This window comes from Oryctolagus cuniculus, chromosome 2 (assembly GCF_964237555.1).
Source record: "Oryctolagus cuniculus chromosome 2, mOryCun1.1, whole genome shotgun sequence".
NCBI lineage: Eukaryota > Metazoa > Chordata > Mammalia > Lagomorpha > Leporidae > Oryctolagus > Oryctolagus cuniculus.
The window spans coordinates 159,135,287-159,149,923 of NC_091433.1; the positions used below are offsets into that span (position 1 = coordinate 159,135,287).

At 41.8% G+C, this 14,637-nt stretch overlaps 1 protein-coding gene across 7 annotated transcripts in view; it reads left to right on the forward strand.

Moving 5' to 3' along the window:
* THADA (THADA armadillo repeat containing) overlaps positions 1–14,637 on the forward strand; it is a 375,449-nt gene that overhangs the window by 8,265 nt on the left and 352,547 nt on the right. For all 7 annotated transcript variants that reach the window (XR_011386667.1, XM_051842959.2, XM_070069193.1 and 4 more), the window contains exons 5-11: positions 4,252–4,400; positions 4,520–4,552; positions 4,802–4,850; positions 6,651–6,838; positions 10,574–10,668; positions 12,513–12,733; positions 13,744–14,435. Coding sequence is in view for 6 of the 7 variants with exons in the window: in XM_051842959.2 (XP_051698919.2) it covers positions 4,252–4,400; positions 4,520–4,552; positions 4,802–4,850; positions 6,651–6,838; positions 10,574–10,668; positions 12,513–12,733; positions 13,744–14,435 (1,427 nt within the window). In the remaining variant the exon portion in view is untranslated. The remainder of the gene's footprint in view (positions 1–4,251; positions 4,401–4,519; positions 4,553–4,801; positions 4,851–6,650; positions 6,839–10,573; positions 10,669–12,512; positions 12,734–13,743; positions 14,436–14,637) is intronic.

Consider the following 14,637-nt stretch of genomic DNA (forward strand, 5'->3'; position numbering starts at 1 on the left):
TTCGCATTAGCAGGAAGCTGGAATCAGGAAAGGGGCTGGGATCTGAACCTGTGTTCTCTGATAGGGGAGGCAGGCATCCCAAGTGGTGTCTTAACCACTGCCAAATGCTTACTTCTCACATAACATTTTTTTTTTAAATTTTTATTTATTTATTTTTTGACAGGCAGAGTGGACAGTGAGAGAGAGACAGAGAGAAGGGTCTTCCTTTGCCGTTGGTTCACCCTCCATTGGCCACCGCGGCCGGCGTGCTGAGGCCTGCGCACTGCGCTGATCCGATGGCAGGAGCCAGGTACTTAGCCTGGTCTCCCATGGGGTGCAGGGCCCAAGCACTTGGGCCATCCTCCACTGCACTCCCGGGCCACAGCAGAGAGCTGGCCTGGAAGAGGGGCAACCGGGACAGAATCCAGCACCCCAACCGGGACTAGAACCCGGTGTGCCGGTGCCGCAAGGTGGAGGATTAGCCTAGTGAGCCACGGCGCCGGCCTATCACATAACATTTTGATATCTTTCTAGACCATTTTTGGGGGGCCTTAGCATATATGTGTTATATTTTATTTTTTCTTTTTTGTACAAATGGGCATATACTCTTCATTATACTCTAGAGCTTGTTTTTAAAAAAAAATTTAAAAACATTTATTTATTTGAAAGGTGGAGTTGGAGAGAGGCAGAGAGAGAAAGGTCTTTCATCCAATGGTTCACTCCACAGATGGCCTCAATGGCTGGGCCTGGGCCAAGCCGAAGCCAGGAGCCAGGAGCTTCTTCTGCGTGTCCTGTGTGGGTGTGGGTGACAAGGCCCCCAAACACTTGGTCCATCCTCTGCTGCTTTCCTAAGCACATTTTCAAGGAGCTGGATTGGAAGTGGAACAGGCAGGGCTCCAATTGCCACCCATATCCGATGCTGGCATCACAGGTGTTGGCTTTACCACAGCACTGGTCCCTGCTTTTTTTTCTTAATGAAAGAATATCTTACAGATAATATAACCACCCCTCCACCCCCTTTTTTTCCTAAGTTGAAGTAAAAAACATGTAACTTGGGGTGAAGTGTTTGATGCAGTAATTAAAACAGCTGGGGTGCCAGTGCTGTGGTGTAGCAGGTAAAGCCATTGCCTGCAGTGCCAGCATCCCATATGGGCGCCAGTTCTAGTCCCGGCTGCTCCACTTCCAATCCAGCTCTCTGCTATGGCCTGGGAAAGCAGTGGAATATGGCCCAAGTGCTTGGGCTCCTGTACCTGAGTGGGAGACCCGGAAGAAGCTCCTGGCTCCTGTCTTTGGATTGGCTCAGTTCCAGCTGTTGCAGCCATTTGGGTAGTGAACCAGTGGATGGAAGACCTCCCTGACCCTCTCTCTTTCTCTTTCTTTCTTCCTCTGCCTCTCTGTAACTCTGCCTTTCAAATAAATAAATAAATAAATATTTAAAAAAAAAAAGTACCACCTGGAACATCCACAAACAGCAGGTGATGGCTCAAGCACTTGTGTTTCTCCCACCTACGTGAGAGACCTGGATTAAATTCTCATCTTCTGGCTTAAGCCTGACTCATTTCTGGCTATTTTGGACATTGGGACATGAACCAATGGATGAATGAGCTCTCTTTTTGTCTCTGTCTCTGCCTTTCTTTCTTTTTTTTTTTTTTTTAATATTTATTTATTTATTTGAAAGTCAGAGTTACATAGAGAGAGGAGAGGCCTTCCATCCGATGATTCACTCCCCAGATGGCTGCAACGGCCAGAGCTACGCCGATCCGAAGCCAGGAGCCAGGAGCTTCTTCCAGGTCTCCCACACGGGTGCAGGGGCCCAAGGACTTGGGCCATCTTCTACTGCTTTCCCAGGCCATAGCAGAGAGCTAGACTGGAAGAGGAGCAGCTGGGACTAGAACTGGCGCCCATATGAGATGCTGGTGCTTCAGGCCAGGACGTTTAACCTGCTGCGCCACAGCGCCGGCCCCTCTTTGCCTTTCAAATACAAAAAATTTAAAAAACAATCAAATTTTTGGTAAATATTGCTAGATGGTGCTCCAAAAAGCTATTTTAATCGATACTTTTGCCAACAGTGAATGAGAGTGCCTGTTTCTTCCTATTTTTTCAATTCTAGATAATATCAATCTTTAAATCTAATAGGTAAGATATACTATCTGGTTGTAATTTGCAATTCACAAATTATTAGTATGATTGAACATTTTTTAATATGTGGAGTTTTATTGACTAATTTTAATTTCATCTAATGTACATTTTCTTATTAGAAATGTTTTCTTGATTTGTAAGAGCTGAGTATTAGGTTGTATGTCAGATATATTGTTACTTCTCTTTAGACTTTCTTCATGCTATCTTGTCTTTAAGAAAATTTTTTGTTATGAACACTGCAAATTTTATTTGTACTGTGTATATATCTGAGTTTCATGCTTTGCTGATGTTTGCTTTCTCTAATACAAGATTATAAAGACTTGTTTATTCTCTCTTAGAATACTTTTTTTGTTTTACTTTTTTTTTTTTTTAAAGATGTGTTTATTTATTTGAAAGAGTTACACAGAGAGAGAAGGAGAGGCAGAGAGAGAATCTTCCATCTGCTGGTTCACTTCCCAATTGGCCACAGCTAGTGGAGCTGTGTCAATCCAAAGCCAGAATCCAGGAGCTTCTTCTGGGTCTCTCATGTGGGTGCAGGTGCCCATGGACTTGGGCCATCTTATACTGCTTTCCCAGACCTTAGCAGAGAGCTGGATCGGAAGTGGAACAGCTAGGACTTGAACTGGTGCCATATGGGATGTTGACACTGTAGGTGACGGCTTTACCCACTATGCCATAGCACTGGCCCCATTGTTTTACTTTTAAATCCATCTGAAATTAAGTTTTGACTGTTGGGTGAGGTAGGGATTCAACTTAGTTTTGTTTTCTATGTGGAGAGTCACCTAATCTGAACTGTTGAATAACCCATCTTTCTCTACATTTGGAATGCCATTTTATTATATTATATGTTGTATGCACATGTGCTTGATTTTAAACTTGGGTTCATACACCAAAACAATACTTGTTTCTGTACCATCATTTGATATAGTTTAAAAAAGTACCTATTGCTGCTGGTGCTGCGGCTCACTAGGCTAATCCTCCGCCTGTGGCACCAGCACCCCTGGTTCTAGTCCCGGTTGGGACGCTGGTTCTGTCCCAGTTGCTCCTCTTCCAGTCCAGCTCTCTGCTATGGCCCAGGAAGGCAGTGGAGGATGGCCCAAGTGCTTGGGTGCCTGCACCTGCGTGGGGGACCGGGAGGAAGCACCTGGCTCCTGGCTTTGGATCGGCATAGCGCCAGCCGTAGCGACCACTGGGGGGTGAACCAACGGAATGAAGACCTTTCTCTCTCTCTCTCTCTCTCTCTCACTAACTCTGCCTGTCAAAAACAAACAAACAAACAAACAAAAAAACTATTGCTTTGATTGAGATTGAGGTAAAATTGACATACATTTAATTTATCCATTCAATAGATTTTTATTGACTGCCTACTGTTTCAAGCATTTTTCCAGGAAGTAGAGATACAGAGAATGGAAGAGTCTAGAGCTACTGATGTTCCATTCCCACAGGTAGATAGCAAATAGACTAAATAACACATATAGTGTATTCGCTAGTGTGACTGCTATGGAGAAAAGGAAAGCAGAAGGGGAAAAGGGAGCACTGAGCATGGCTGAGGGTCTGATTTCAAGTGTGGTGGTTACTTTGTACAGTGTTGGTCAGATGTGATAAGGTGATATTGGAGACTGACCTGAGAGGGGAGGCAGTGATTGCTGGGTGTCAGAGGGAAGAGTGTTCTGGGCGGAGGAAATAGCAAGGGCAGTGACTTTGGCCTGTTGTCAGAAGAGAGGAAGGCCTTGTAGCTAGAGCTGTGCGAACAAGGCCCTGAGGTGGGTCAGACAGCTAGCGGTGGGCAGATGGCCTAGCATCTGGCAGGTCATTGTAACCATTTTGGCAGCTACTTTGAGAAGGAAGTTGTTGGAGGCTTTTAGGCAGAGAAGTAACGTGGTGTTTTGGTCGGATCACTTTGACAGCTCTGTTGGTAGTAGTCTAGAGGATGGGAGGGAGGCTAAATGGACTCAGAGACCAGACGAGAGATGGTAGACCAGGGAATTGTAGTAATGGTGGTGTGAAGTTGTACTTTTTTGCCTGTATTTTGAAGGCTGAAGTCAATATTCCTATATTTGTTTGATTCTCCTCCCTCCCTACATATGCAATACTACTAGGTTGTCAGATTTTTAATATTTTGTTCTTTTCTAGTTCACTGAATGGCCTACCTGAATTTTGTCTGACTGAGGCTATATACAGTTTTACTTTTCGTCTTGAGGAGGAGTTGAATACTACTGATGTATATTCTTATAGGAAAGTATTTGACAATCTGTCTTCCTGTATGGAGAGCTTTAACTTGGGTAAGCTTGTGCTTTTCTAGTACTTGTTCTGGCTCACACCAGTCACTACATCATTGCTTTTAAATAAAGTTCCTTTTAGTCCTGAAACTCCTTACCAGTGTTCATTTTTCTCCCTGCAGGCAGAGCGAGTGTTGATAATCTGCTTAAAAGTGGTAAGTCCTATTTGGCTTTGTTCCAAGAGGTGACGGATTATATGAGTCATTTTGGAATTGGCTCATTTGAATTTCTTGTCAATAGATGGAGTACCACAGACAACTGAGTTACATCATGTTCCTGCTTTCTGATTTCTGCTTCTATATTGTGATAACATTTTAGGCCATGGTGATTTAAAATATTTTCTTATACAGGAATTGCAGGTCATGGTTTTAAACTCTTGTTTGTCATTATGATCTCTGTTTCAGTGCTCCATTTTCTGCAGAAGAGTTTAGTTGAGATCCTGGAAGAAAACAGGCAAGTGCTGTGTATTTGCATGCTTGTGTATGTGCATACACACTGAGATTTGTGTATTGACTCTCTACGAGCAAAATCTTCAGAAAGTTCTCAAAACAGGTGTTTCCATCCCTCTTCATTAATATATGACCTGGTTATTTAAATTTATTTTTTAGAAGTTTACCATCTAATTTTAAGAAGTTGAATAGGGGTTAGTGTTGTGGCACAGCTGGTTAAGCCCTGCTTGCATCACTCATATCCCATATCTGAGTGCTGGTTCAAGTCCCAGCTGTTCCACTTCTGATCTAGCTCTGATCTAGCTCCCTGTTACTGTGGCTCCGCTTCTGATCTGGCACGCGGCTATTGTGGCTATCGAATGATGGCTTAAGTGCTTTGGTTCCTGCATTCATGTGTGAGACCTGCATTCATGTGTGAGAATTCCTGGATCCTGGCTTCATTCTGGTCCAGCCCTGGCTATTGTAGCCATTTGGGGAGTGAACCAGAACATGGAAGACTCTCTCTCTCTCTCTCTCTTTCACTCTGCCTGTCAAATAAATAAATCTTAAGAAAAGTCGAATTAATTATGAGAATAAATAAGAAAGGGAAGAGGTCTTTCACCCACTGACCTTTGAACCTTTGAGTTTTTCTTAGCATCCTGTTCTCATTTCGTAGGTAAAGTGTCCTCTGTTATCTCTTTGGGGATATTAATGATCTTCCATCCACTGGTTCACCCTCCAAATGCCTGCAACAACCAGAGCTGGGCCAGACTGAAACCAGGGACCTGGAATTCCATCTGGGTGTTCTGCATATGTGGTAGGGGTCCAAGTACTGGAACCATCATCTGCTGCCTCCTAGGGTGTGCATTAGTAGGAAGTTGGAATTAACCAGGAATTGGTCCCAGGCACTCTGATACGGGGATAGCAGGAGTTGTAAGCACTAGGATTAACGCCTGCCTCATAACATTTTTTTCACGGGATCACCGCGGGTTCTGCTGTGTTGAGAATAAACTGAGAGTGGCAGTGGTGGAAGCTGAGCAGTCAGTAGTCTGAGGGAGAGATGAAAGTGGTTCAGGCCAAGATGGTAGCAGTGGAGGCAATCTGTTTTTGAAGGTGCAACAACAGGATTTTCTTACCAGTGGGATGAAGAAGAAAGAGAAAGTTTGGAGTTGAACGAAAGTTCACGTATTTTGAGACAGCTGTTAGACATCCAAGTGAAGCTACTGCGTAGGCAGTTAGAAACACTCTTAGGGTGTGCATTAGAGATTAGAGAGGTCTGAGTTGGAGATTTTTTGCAATTGTTGTTACAGAGATTATAATTTATGAACTGCAGGAGGTTAGCATCAAGGGAGAGAGATGGAGAATAGAAGAGAACTAAGGACTTAAGGGAGCTTTAGCATAGAGAGAGATGAGCAAGCCCAGGTGTCTGTGAAAGAGCAGCGGTGAAGTAGAACATCCAGCAGAGCCTGACGTCTTGGAAGCCAGGTAAAGAAAGCTGGTTCAAGTTCCAGGCGTGTTGAAATTTGTAAGTTTTACCAGTTTTTCTTGTTTTTTTATACCTTTGTCATGTAAGAGAGAAGCTAAGTTAGTTATTGGTTGAGGAAGAGGAACTTACTGAGGTTATTTCAGAGTGTTGAAATTTGCAGTAAATGTCTGCATAATTGGAACGTTTGTGGGTATGGAAGGTAGAGGTGTAAATGTCTATCATAATCTGAAATTGATTTGGACCCTGTGATTGAGGAACATGTTTATTTTTGAGAAGTATAGAAATGGTGATAGTTTTATTTGAATTTCCTTTTGTAATAATGTCTTCTCTTCTTTGTAGAAAATTTGCTGGAAATCATATTGTTCAAACACAGTTGATGAATGACTTATTGGTAGGCATTAGAGTTTCAGTGATGTTAATACAGAAAGTACAAAGTTTCCAGGGAAATCTTTGGAAGACTTCCAGTTCTCCTGTATGGCAAAGTATGTGTAGGTTGCTGAGTATTTTCACCAAGTTTTTAAGTGACGGTAAGTGTAGCAACAAATGATGGTTACCTTTGGGGATTAATCGGCTTTTCCTAATAATGTTATGAAATATATATATATTATTGTATCTTATATTTGTGTTTATATTGATTGATTGTTGGATATAGTTGACTGAAAGATTGAATTTCTCCTTCCCCAACTTTTCAGAGTAGGGAAAGGCCCTGGATAACATAGTTTTTGTTTTTTTTTTTTTTTTTTTTTTAAAGATTTCATTTATTTATTTGACAGAGTTACAGAGAGAGAGAGAGAGGTCTTCCATCCGATGATTCACTCCCCAATTGTCTGCAATGGCCAGAACTGCCTGATCTGAAGCCAGGAGCCAGGTGCTTCTTCCTGGTCTCCCAGATGGGTGCAGGGGACCAAGCACTTGGGCCACCCTCTGCTGCTTTCCCAGGCCACAGCCGAGAGCTGGACTGGAAGAGGAGCAGCTGGGACTAGAACTGGTGCCCATATCGGATGCCGGTGCCACAGGCGGAGGATTAACCTAGTGTGCCATGGCGCCAGCCCCGATAACATAGTTTTAATTCTTTTTTTCTTTCAAATGTACCGATTCAGCAAGGGGTAATGTTAAATGTTCTTTTTTTTTTGACAGGCAGAGTTAGACAGTGAGAGAGAGAAGGACAGAGAGAAAGGTCTTCCTTTTCCATTGGTTCACCCCTCAAGTGGCTGCTACGGCCGGTGCGTTGTGGCTGGTGCCTGTGTCGATCCGAAGCCAGGAGCCAGGTGCTTCCTCCTGGTCTCCCATGCGGGTTCAGGGCCCAAGAACCTGGGCCATCCTCCACTGCACTCCCGGGCCAAAGCAGAGAGCTGGACTGGAAGAGGAGCAACTGGTACAGAATCCAGCACCCCGACTAAGACTAGAACCCGGGGTGCCAGCGCTGCAGGCGGAGGATTAGCCTAATGAGACGTGGTGCCAGCCAAAGGAGTTTTCTAAGCTGTGTGTATTACATGCAAGAAAGAAAACTACCTTAGTATTTGAAAGCCTCAAGTAGCAAAACAAGTCTTTAGACAAAATTTCCATATACAAAGGGAAGATCTGAAAAGATTGGTGCAACCCATTCAGTTTTCCTTAGCAGCAGGTGTTACAAATAATGACAGTAGTTGCTGATTGTGTGCCTGGTCACAGTATTCCTTCTTATGGCTCATCTAGTTATGTGAACTGTACCCCTAGAAAATTAAGCAGTGTATGAAAGGAAGTGACCATTTATAAAAGTATTTCAATAAATGAATTAAAATGAAGTGATAGAATATCAGTTTTGTAGCCTCCAGTGAACTAACATAGGCATTGAGCATCGATAGTAGCTGATATTACAGAAACAGAAAACCATACAGCATGTGCCTCATAGTCTTCCTGTTCCTACCTATAGCCTTCCCAAAGGGATTGAACTGGAGAATAATGCTGTTTCTGAGTTAGCTGCCAACTTGCAGCACAGGGGAACAGGATCAGTCAGCGACACAGCACCCAGACTCCAGGAAACTGTTCAGTGCCAGTGGCTGGGGGTCCTCAAGAGAGAGATTTTAGTAGAAAGGGACAAAGGGCGGCAGCTTTAGATGAAAGGCATTACATTTTAGAAAATTATCACAGTAACCATAATGTTTAGGAATCCACATTTGATTGCTACAGCTATTGAGGAAACACAAGGAAGTAATTACGGTGAAAAGCAGAAGAGTGAGAGAGGGGATTGTGACTATGAAGAGGTCTAAGAAAGAGCCTTCAGGGCTGGGGACCAAGTTCTGTATTTTGCCTTTGATGGAGGGGACCAGGATGAACACCTAGTAATTTATTAAGCTATACATCATTTTGAGTAATTTTTTGTATCTGTTTTATAGTTCAATAATAAGTTAAATAAAAAGCATTATGTAAAACATACGTAGCTACATGAAAAGCTAAATTATCCTTTCTTCCTTTACCTTCCATTCTAGATGGCAGTGTACATATGAATTTAACTTAATTAAAAGCAAATATTAATTAGCTCTCTTCAGAGCTCTCATTTGTAAAAAACAATAAATGACTGGTTTTGTTAGACTGATTGGGGAAAAAAATAGCATGTCATTGTTTCTATGTTTTTAACCATGGTAAATAGTGAAAGTTCTAGTTACTGCCTAATTATTATTTCCATTTTTCTTTTGCTCAGCATATCAGCTGGATATTAAGAAAAAATGATTAGGCCGGCGCCGCGGCTCACTAGGCTAATCCTCCACCTTGTGGCGCTGGCACACCGGGTTCTAGTCCCAGTCGGGGTGCCGGATTCTGTCCCGGTTGCCCCTCTTCCAGGCCAGCTCTCTGCTGTGGCCCAAAAGTGCAGAGGAGGATGGCCCAAGTGCTTGGGCCCTGCACCCCATGGGAGACCAGGATAAGTACCTGGCTCCTGCCATCGGACCAGCGCGGTGCGCCGGCCGCAGCGCACCAGCCGCGGCGGCCATTGAAGGGTGAACCAACGGCAAAAGGAAGACCTTTCTCTCTGTCTTTCTCTCTCTCACTGTCCACTCTGCCTGTCAAAAAAAAAAAAAAAAAATGATTAACGTTTTCTTAAAATATAACATACAAACAACTTTTCAGAGGATATTTGATTTTTAGAAGAGGAATTTGTTAATCTTTAAAAAAGCTTTAATTGGTTATATGCAGAGAAAACATGATTTCGTATGAGACTGCTCCTTTTCTGAGAAGTTGATGGCACCTAATCTCTGTTATTCTCCTGTATCTTAAAGCTTCATACATCAGTACAATATTTAGCTGCAAAACAGAAAGTTAAACTTAAGGGACTTAAGTAAGTGTGCCTACTTGCTCTTCCCACATAGCAAGTTCAGAGACAGGTGATCCAGAACTGCAGGAGATTCTAAAACCTAAACATCTTCTGTCTTTCTGCTCTGCCTTCTTTAGCATGTTGGTTTTTGCACCCATGTATTTGTTGTCTCATAATTGCCAAATGGCTGCTCTAACTCCAGCTATCATGTCTGTATTCAAGGCAGGAAGAGGGGCTACTTGCATCCTTACCTTTAATCAGGAAAAACCCAGGGTCTTCTGCTTATATCTCAATGGCCTGGATTCTCTCATGCGGCTGGCTTTAGTTGCACTGAAGATTGAGGAAGCAAGTATCCTGTCTTGCTGGGTCTGTCCCAGTCAAAGCCACCGTTTGTTATCGGGGATGAAGGGTACTTCATACATAAATCATAGTGGCTGTCATACTTCTTGTCTAGATTGTGTAAAACATCCTGTTATCATAGGCTAATAGAGATTAATTGCTTTGGGTGCAGTGCTAGTGATAGCAAAGTTTGTAATTAGCATTAATTTGGGTTCGGTACACAAGCCCTGCCATCTCTTTCAGGGAAAGTATTTGCAGATGAGAGTTGGCTGAGGCATCTGTGGAGGGGAGGGCATAGTTGGTATTGCTGCCAGTTGTGCTAGGAGGCAGTGAGTGTGGAGGAAGAGAGTGGATGTTGGAGAAAGGAATCACATTTATTGCATATCAGAAGGTCTGTGTTCATTGTTCATGTAAACATACAGCAGCTGTGTCAGATAGGAGCTCATTTGCCACATTTATGGAGGAGACAGCTGAGTCCCTGGGAGCTGAAATAATTTTGTCTAAAATCTGCTTTAGGAAGTGGTCCAGCTAGAAATTATTCCCAGGACTGTTTGACCCAAAAGCATCTGTTCTTTCCACTGTACCAGGATCTCTTTTAATACATGCTTACTCTTGCTATTTTTTTGCCAAATAGATGACCTCCTACAGACTATTCAGAGCACATCTGGATTAGCTGTTATTCTTTTTGTTAAGACTATGTTTCATCCATCTGAAAAAATTCCTGATTTGGTAAGTGCGTCTCCTTTTTAGAATTGTGCTTTAGGGGCTAATGTGGTGCAGCAGGTAAAGCTGCCAGCTGCAATGCCGACATCCCATATGGGCCACTGTTTTGTGTCCAGACTGTTCCATTTCTGACCTAGTTCCCTGCTAATGTCCTGGGAAAGAAGTGGAGGAGAGCCCAAGCGCCTGAGTCCCTGCCACCCATGTGGGAGACCTAACAGGAGTTCCTGGCTTCCACTTGTCCCAGCACTGGCCATTGCAGCCACCTGGGGAGTGAACCAGTAGATGAAAGATCTCTCTGTCTCTTCTTCTCACTTTGTAACTCTAACTTTCAGAATAAATAAATAAATCTTAAAAGAATTGTGCTTTACTGAGAGTTAGATGTATGTTTAACTTTTTTTTTAAGAAATGAATTGGGGCCGGTGCTGTGGTGCAGTATGTTAATGCTCCGCCTGCAGCACTGGCATCCTGTTTGGGCGCTGGTTTTAGTTCCCTGTGCTCCTCTTCTGATACAGGTCTTTGCTATGGCCTGGGAAAGCAGTGGAAGATGACCCAAGTCCTTGGGCCATGCACCTGTATGGGAAACCTGGAAGAAGCTCCTGGCTCCTGGCTTCAGACTGGCCCAGCTCCAGCCATTTGGGGAGTGAACCAGCAGATGGAAGACCTTTCTCTCTGTCTCTCCATCTGCCTGCCTACAACTCTACTTCTCAAATAAATAAAATCTTAAAAAAGCAATAAATTAAAAAATACATTTTTTACATAGTCTAGATCTTTATAATGGCTCTTTTACAAAAAAGACAGTTCCAAAAATTCATATAAAGCCAAAAAAAAAGTAACACTCACCTGTAAATCTACCTCACAAGGATGATGAATAACAACACATTTGATATATATATCCTTGTTTTCCTAGTGCTGTTATTTCAGTTCCATCTCTCACTAGTATCATAAATGATATTTATGTTACTATATTTATAATGACAATATTATGCAGAGAGTAATATGTGGATATATACAGTAATTGATAAATATGGGCTTTTAATTAAGAATAAATCAAATGCTGTACATTAGAAAATGTGCAAGAGTCAGTTTAGTGTGTTTGATCTACAAAGAAAGTGTTAATTTATAATTTAGGCCACAGTTTTTATATTTACTACTGTAAGTTTTTCCTCTTGATGTATTATCTAGGAACTTGTTTTATCTTTTTACGTAATCTTAAGTAAAATATATATGCATCATTCTGTCACACAAAATAATTATCATTAGATAAAATTGAAAATTTTTCTCAAGTCACTTCTTACAAAACATTCAGCTCTTCCACCTGCAGGTGGCGATGTATTATGTTCTACCAGTACAGTCAGATCAGCAGAAGGATTCATGAACATTGATTTAATTTTTCCCTATTTATTTATTTATTTTGAAAGTCAGGGTTCTGGAGGGAGCAGGAGAGATGAAGAATTTTATATCTGCTGGTTCACTCCCCAGATGGCCACAACAGAGTCAGGAACTTCTAGGTCTCCCTTGTGGGTACAGGGGCCCAAGCAGCTTGGGCCATCTTCTGCTACTTTCCTATGCCATTAGCAGGGCCTTGGATCAGAAGTGGAGCATCCGGGACAGGAATGGGATACCGGCGTCGCAGATAGCAGCTTTACCCTCTGTGCTATAACTCAGGCTTCAATTTTTTCTCTTTTAATATTGAAATAATAATTATAATATTTGTGACTATTTTATCTTTAAGTTTGTTTATTTTTTTCTGTGATGTTTCAGAGGAAAGATATTTTTAGATTTATGTCTTGAAATATCTCTTGGGAAGTTTCAAAGCCTTTATATGCTTTAGTTCTTTTATTCTTTTCCAGATAAGCAGTGTGCTTCTCCGTTCAGTGGACTGCACCAGTGTCCCCGAGTGGTTCATGAGCTGCTGCAAGAGCCTGTGTTGTGCCAGCCTCCCTGCATCAGCTCTCTTATTCCTGTGTCAGGGGACGCTGGCCATGCTGGACTGGCAGGATGGGAGCATGGGCCTGCGTGGGGAGGCCCTGCTCTTAGATACTGCACATGTTTTGTTCACCTTGAATTCACAGTGAGTTCTGATGCTGCTGTATCATGTTTTGTTTTGCTTGTAAGTCATTTAAGAGACGCAGCTGAGCTGGTATTATTAGTATTCAGTGACAGGTGGTCAGGGTAAATCCTAAATTAAAAGTGATACCTGTATAAGGAATGAAATGAGTGTGAAAGAGAAGCTGAGGTGAAGTGAGCAAGAGAATTATAGAAATTATTGGTGCAGGTTCATCTGCAATGAATATTTTTAAAATTAATTTTAACATTTAGGTCTTTGTACTAGTATCTTTGAAAACTATAAAAATTTCAATGCTCGTATGTGAAGTGCTTTAGAATTTCATGAAAAACTGAGATAGGCAATCTAATGTGATCTTCGTGTGTCTGGTAGATAGGATAAGAAGCCTAATTTGTTGAATGAGAAAGTTAAATTTAGGAAGTAATTTATATAAGATCATGTTGCTAATGAGAACTCAAGTTGGGAACTCTGTAACAAGGTCTTATGACTTCAGAGGAGTTTGGTTTTTTTTTTTGGTGTTTTTGAGAATATTGAATGATAGAGCTTGATAGAAATGAAAGTGTGGCTGAAGAAGGAAAGCTGCAATGTTGTAAAAATCATTTTCTATATGTTGGAGCTATAGTTTACATAGGATGCAAGTCATAGCATGTTTTCATCGTTGTAAAAAGAAACTCCATTTCTCCTAACCTTCCTCAACCCTAGACCCTCAGTATATTTTAAATCTCTGGTGAAACCATCGTCACAATTAAAAAATAAATGCTTCACTCACCCTCCCACCCCCATCACCACGTTTCCTTGTGTCCATTTTTGGATTATTTTTTATAAGGTGAGAAGATTCACATACAAATGTGAGATTTGTTTGGGCTTTGTGATTTTTTGTTATGGCAAATTTAATGCAGATTGAATTCCCAGTTCATTCTGTGTATTTAATATTTCTAAAGTCTAAATGATTTTAAGTGAAATTTTTCTTTCTAGTCGGTTTATAGTACTACGTCTCATGGCTTGTTTTTCCTCAGGATTAAGGAAGCGACGCTGGAGATGTTTCTGTCTAGAATCTTGGCATCTTGGACTAATTCAGCCATGCATGTCCTTGAATCAAGCTCCTCAGGCCTCAAGGACAGTCTGAGTGGTAATTCAGGCATCGCTCAGAGCCTTTTGGAATATGTCTATACCCATTGGGAACATCCATTGGATTCTCTGAGACATCAAACCAAAATCATATTCAAAAATCTCCTCCACATGCACCAGCTTACTGCAGAAGGGGCAGATTCAGTCACTGATCCTTTCTTTTTGGAATTGACTGGGAATCTTCTGCGATTGGAATGGCATATTAAAGGAAAGTACACATGCCTTGGCTGTTTGGTAGAGTCTATAGGAATTGAACATATTTTGGCAGTAGATAAAACCATTCCATCTCAAATCTTAGAGGTGATGGGGGACCAGTCATTGGTACCTTATGCAAGTGACCTCTTAGAAACCATGTTTAAAAATCATAAGAATCATTTGAAATCCCAGACTCTCAACAGTGCTTGGATTGATCAGTGGCATGAGACTTGGGTTTCTCCTCTCCTTTTTGTACTGTGTGAAGGACACCTGGATCAAAAATCTTACCTGATTGATTATTACTTGCCAAAATTATTGAATTACAGTCCTGAAAGCTTAAAGTACATGGTCCAGATTCTTCAGGCTTCTATTGATGCTAAAACTGGTAAGAAAAATGAATTTTTATTTCAGTAGTTTCTAGTTATGGTGCTTAAATGTGGGCAGATGTTGACCACGTTCATGTTACCACTTCTTTGAAGAGTAAAGGGAGGTATTATTGGTATCTAGTTCAAGTTGAAACAAATGTTCCTGTTCATAGCTGAATGGAGCTTTCAGGATAAAGTTGTGGCAGTAAGCTAAGGAGTAAC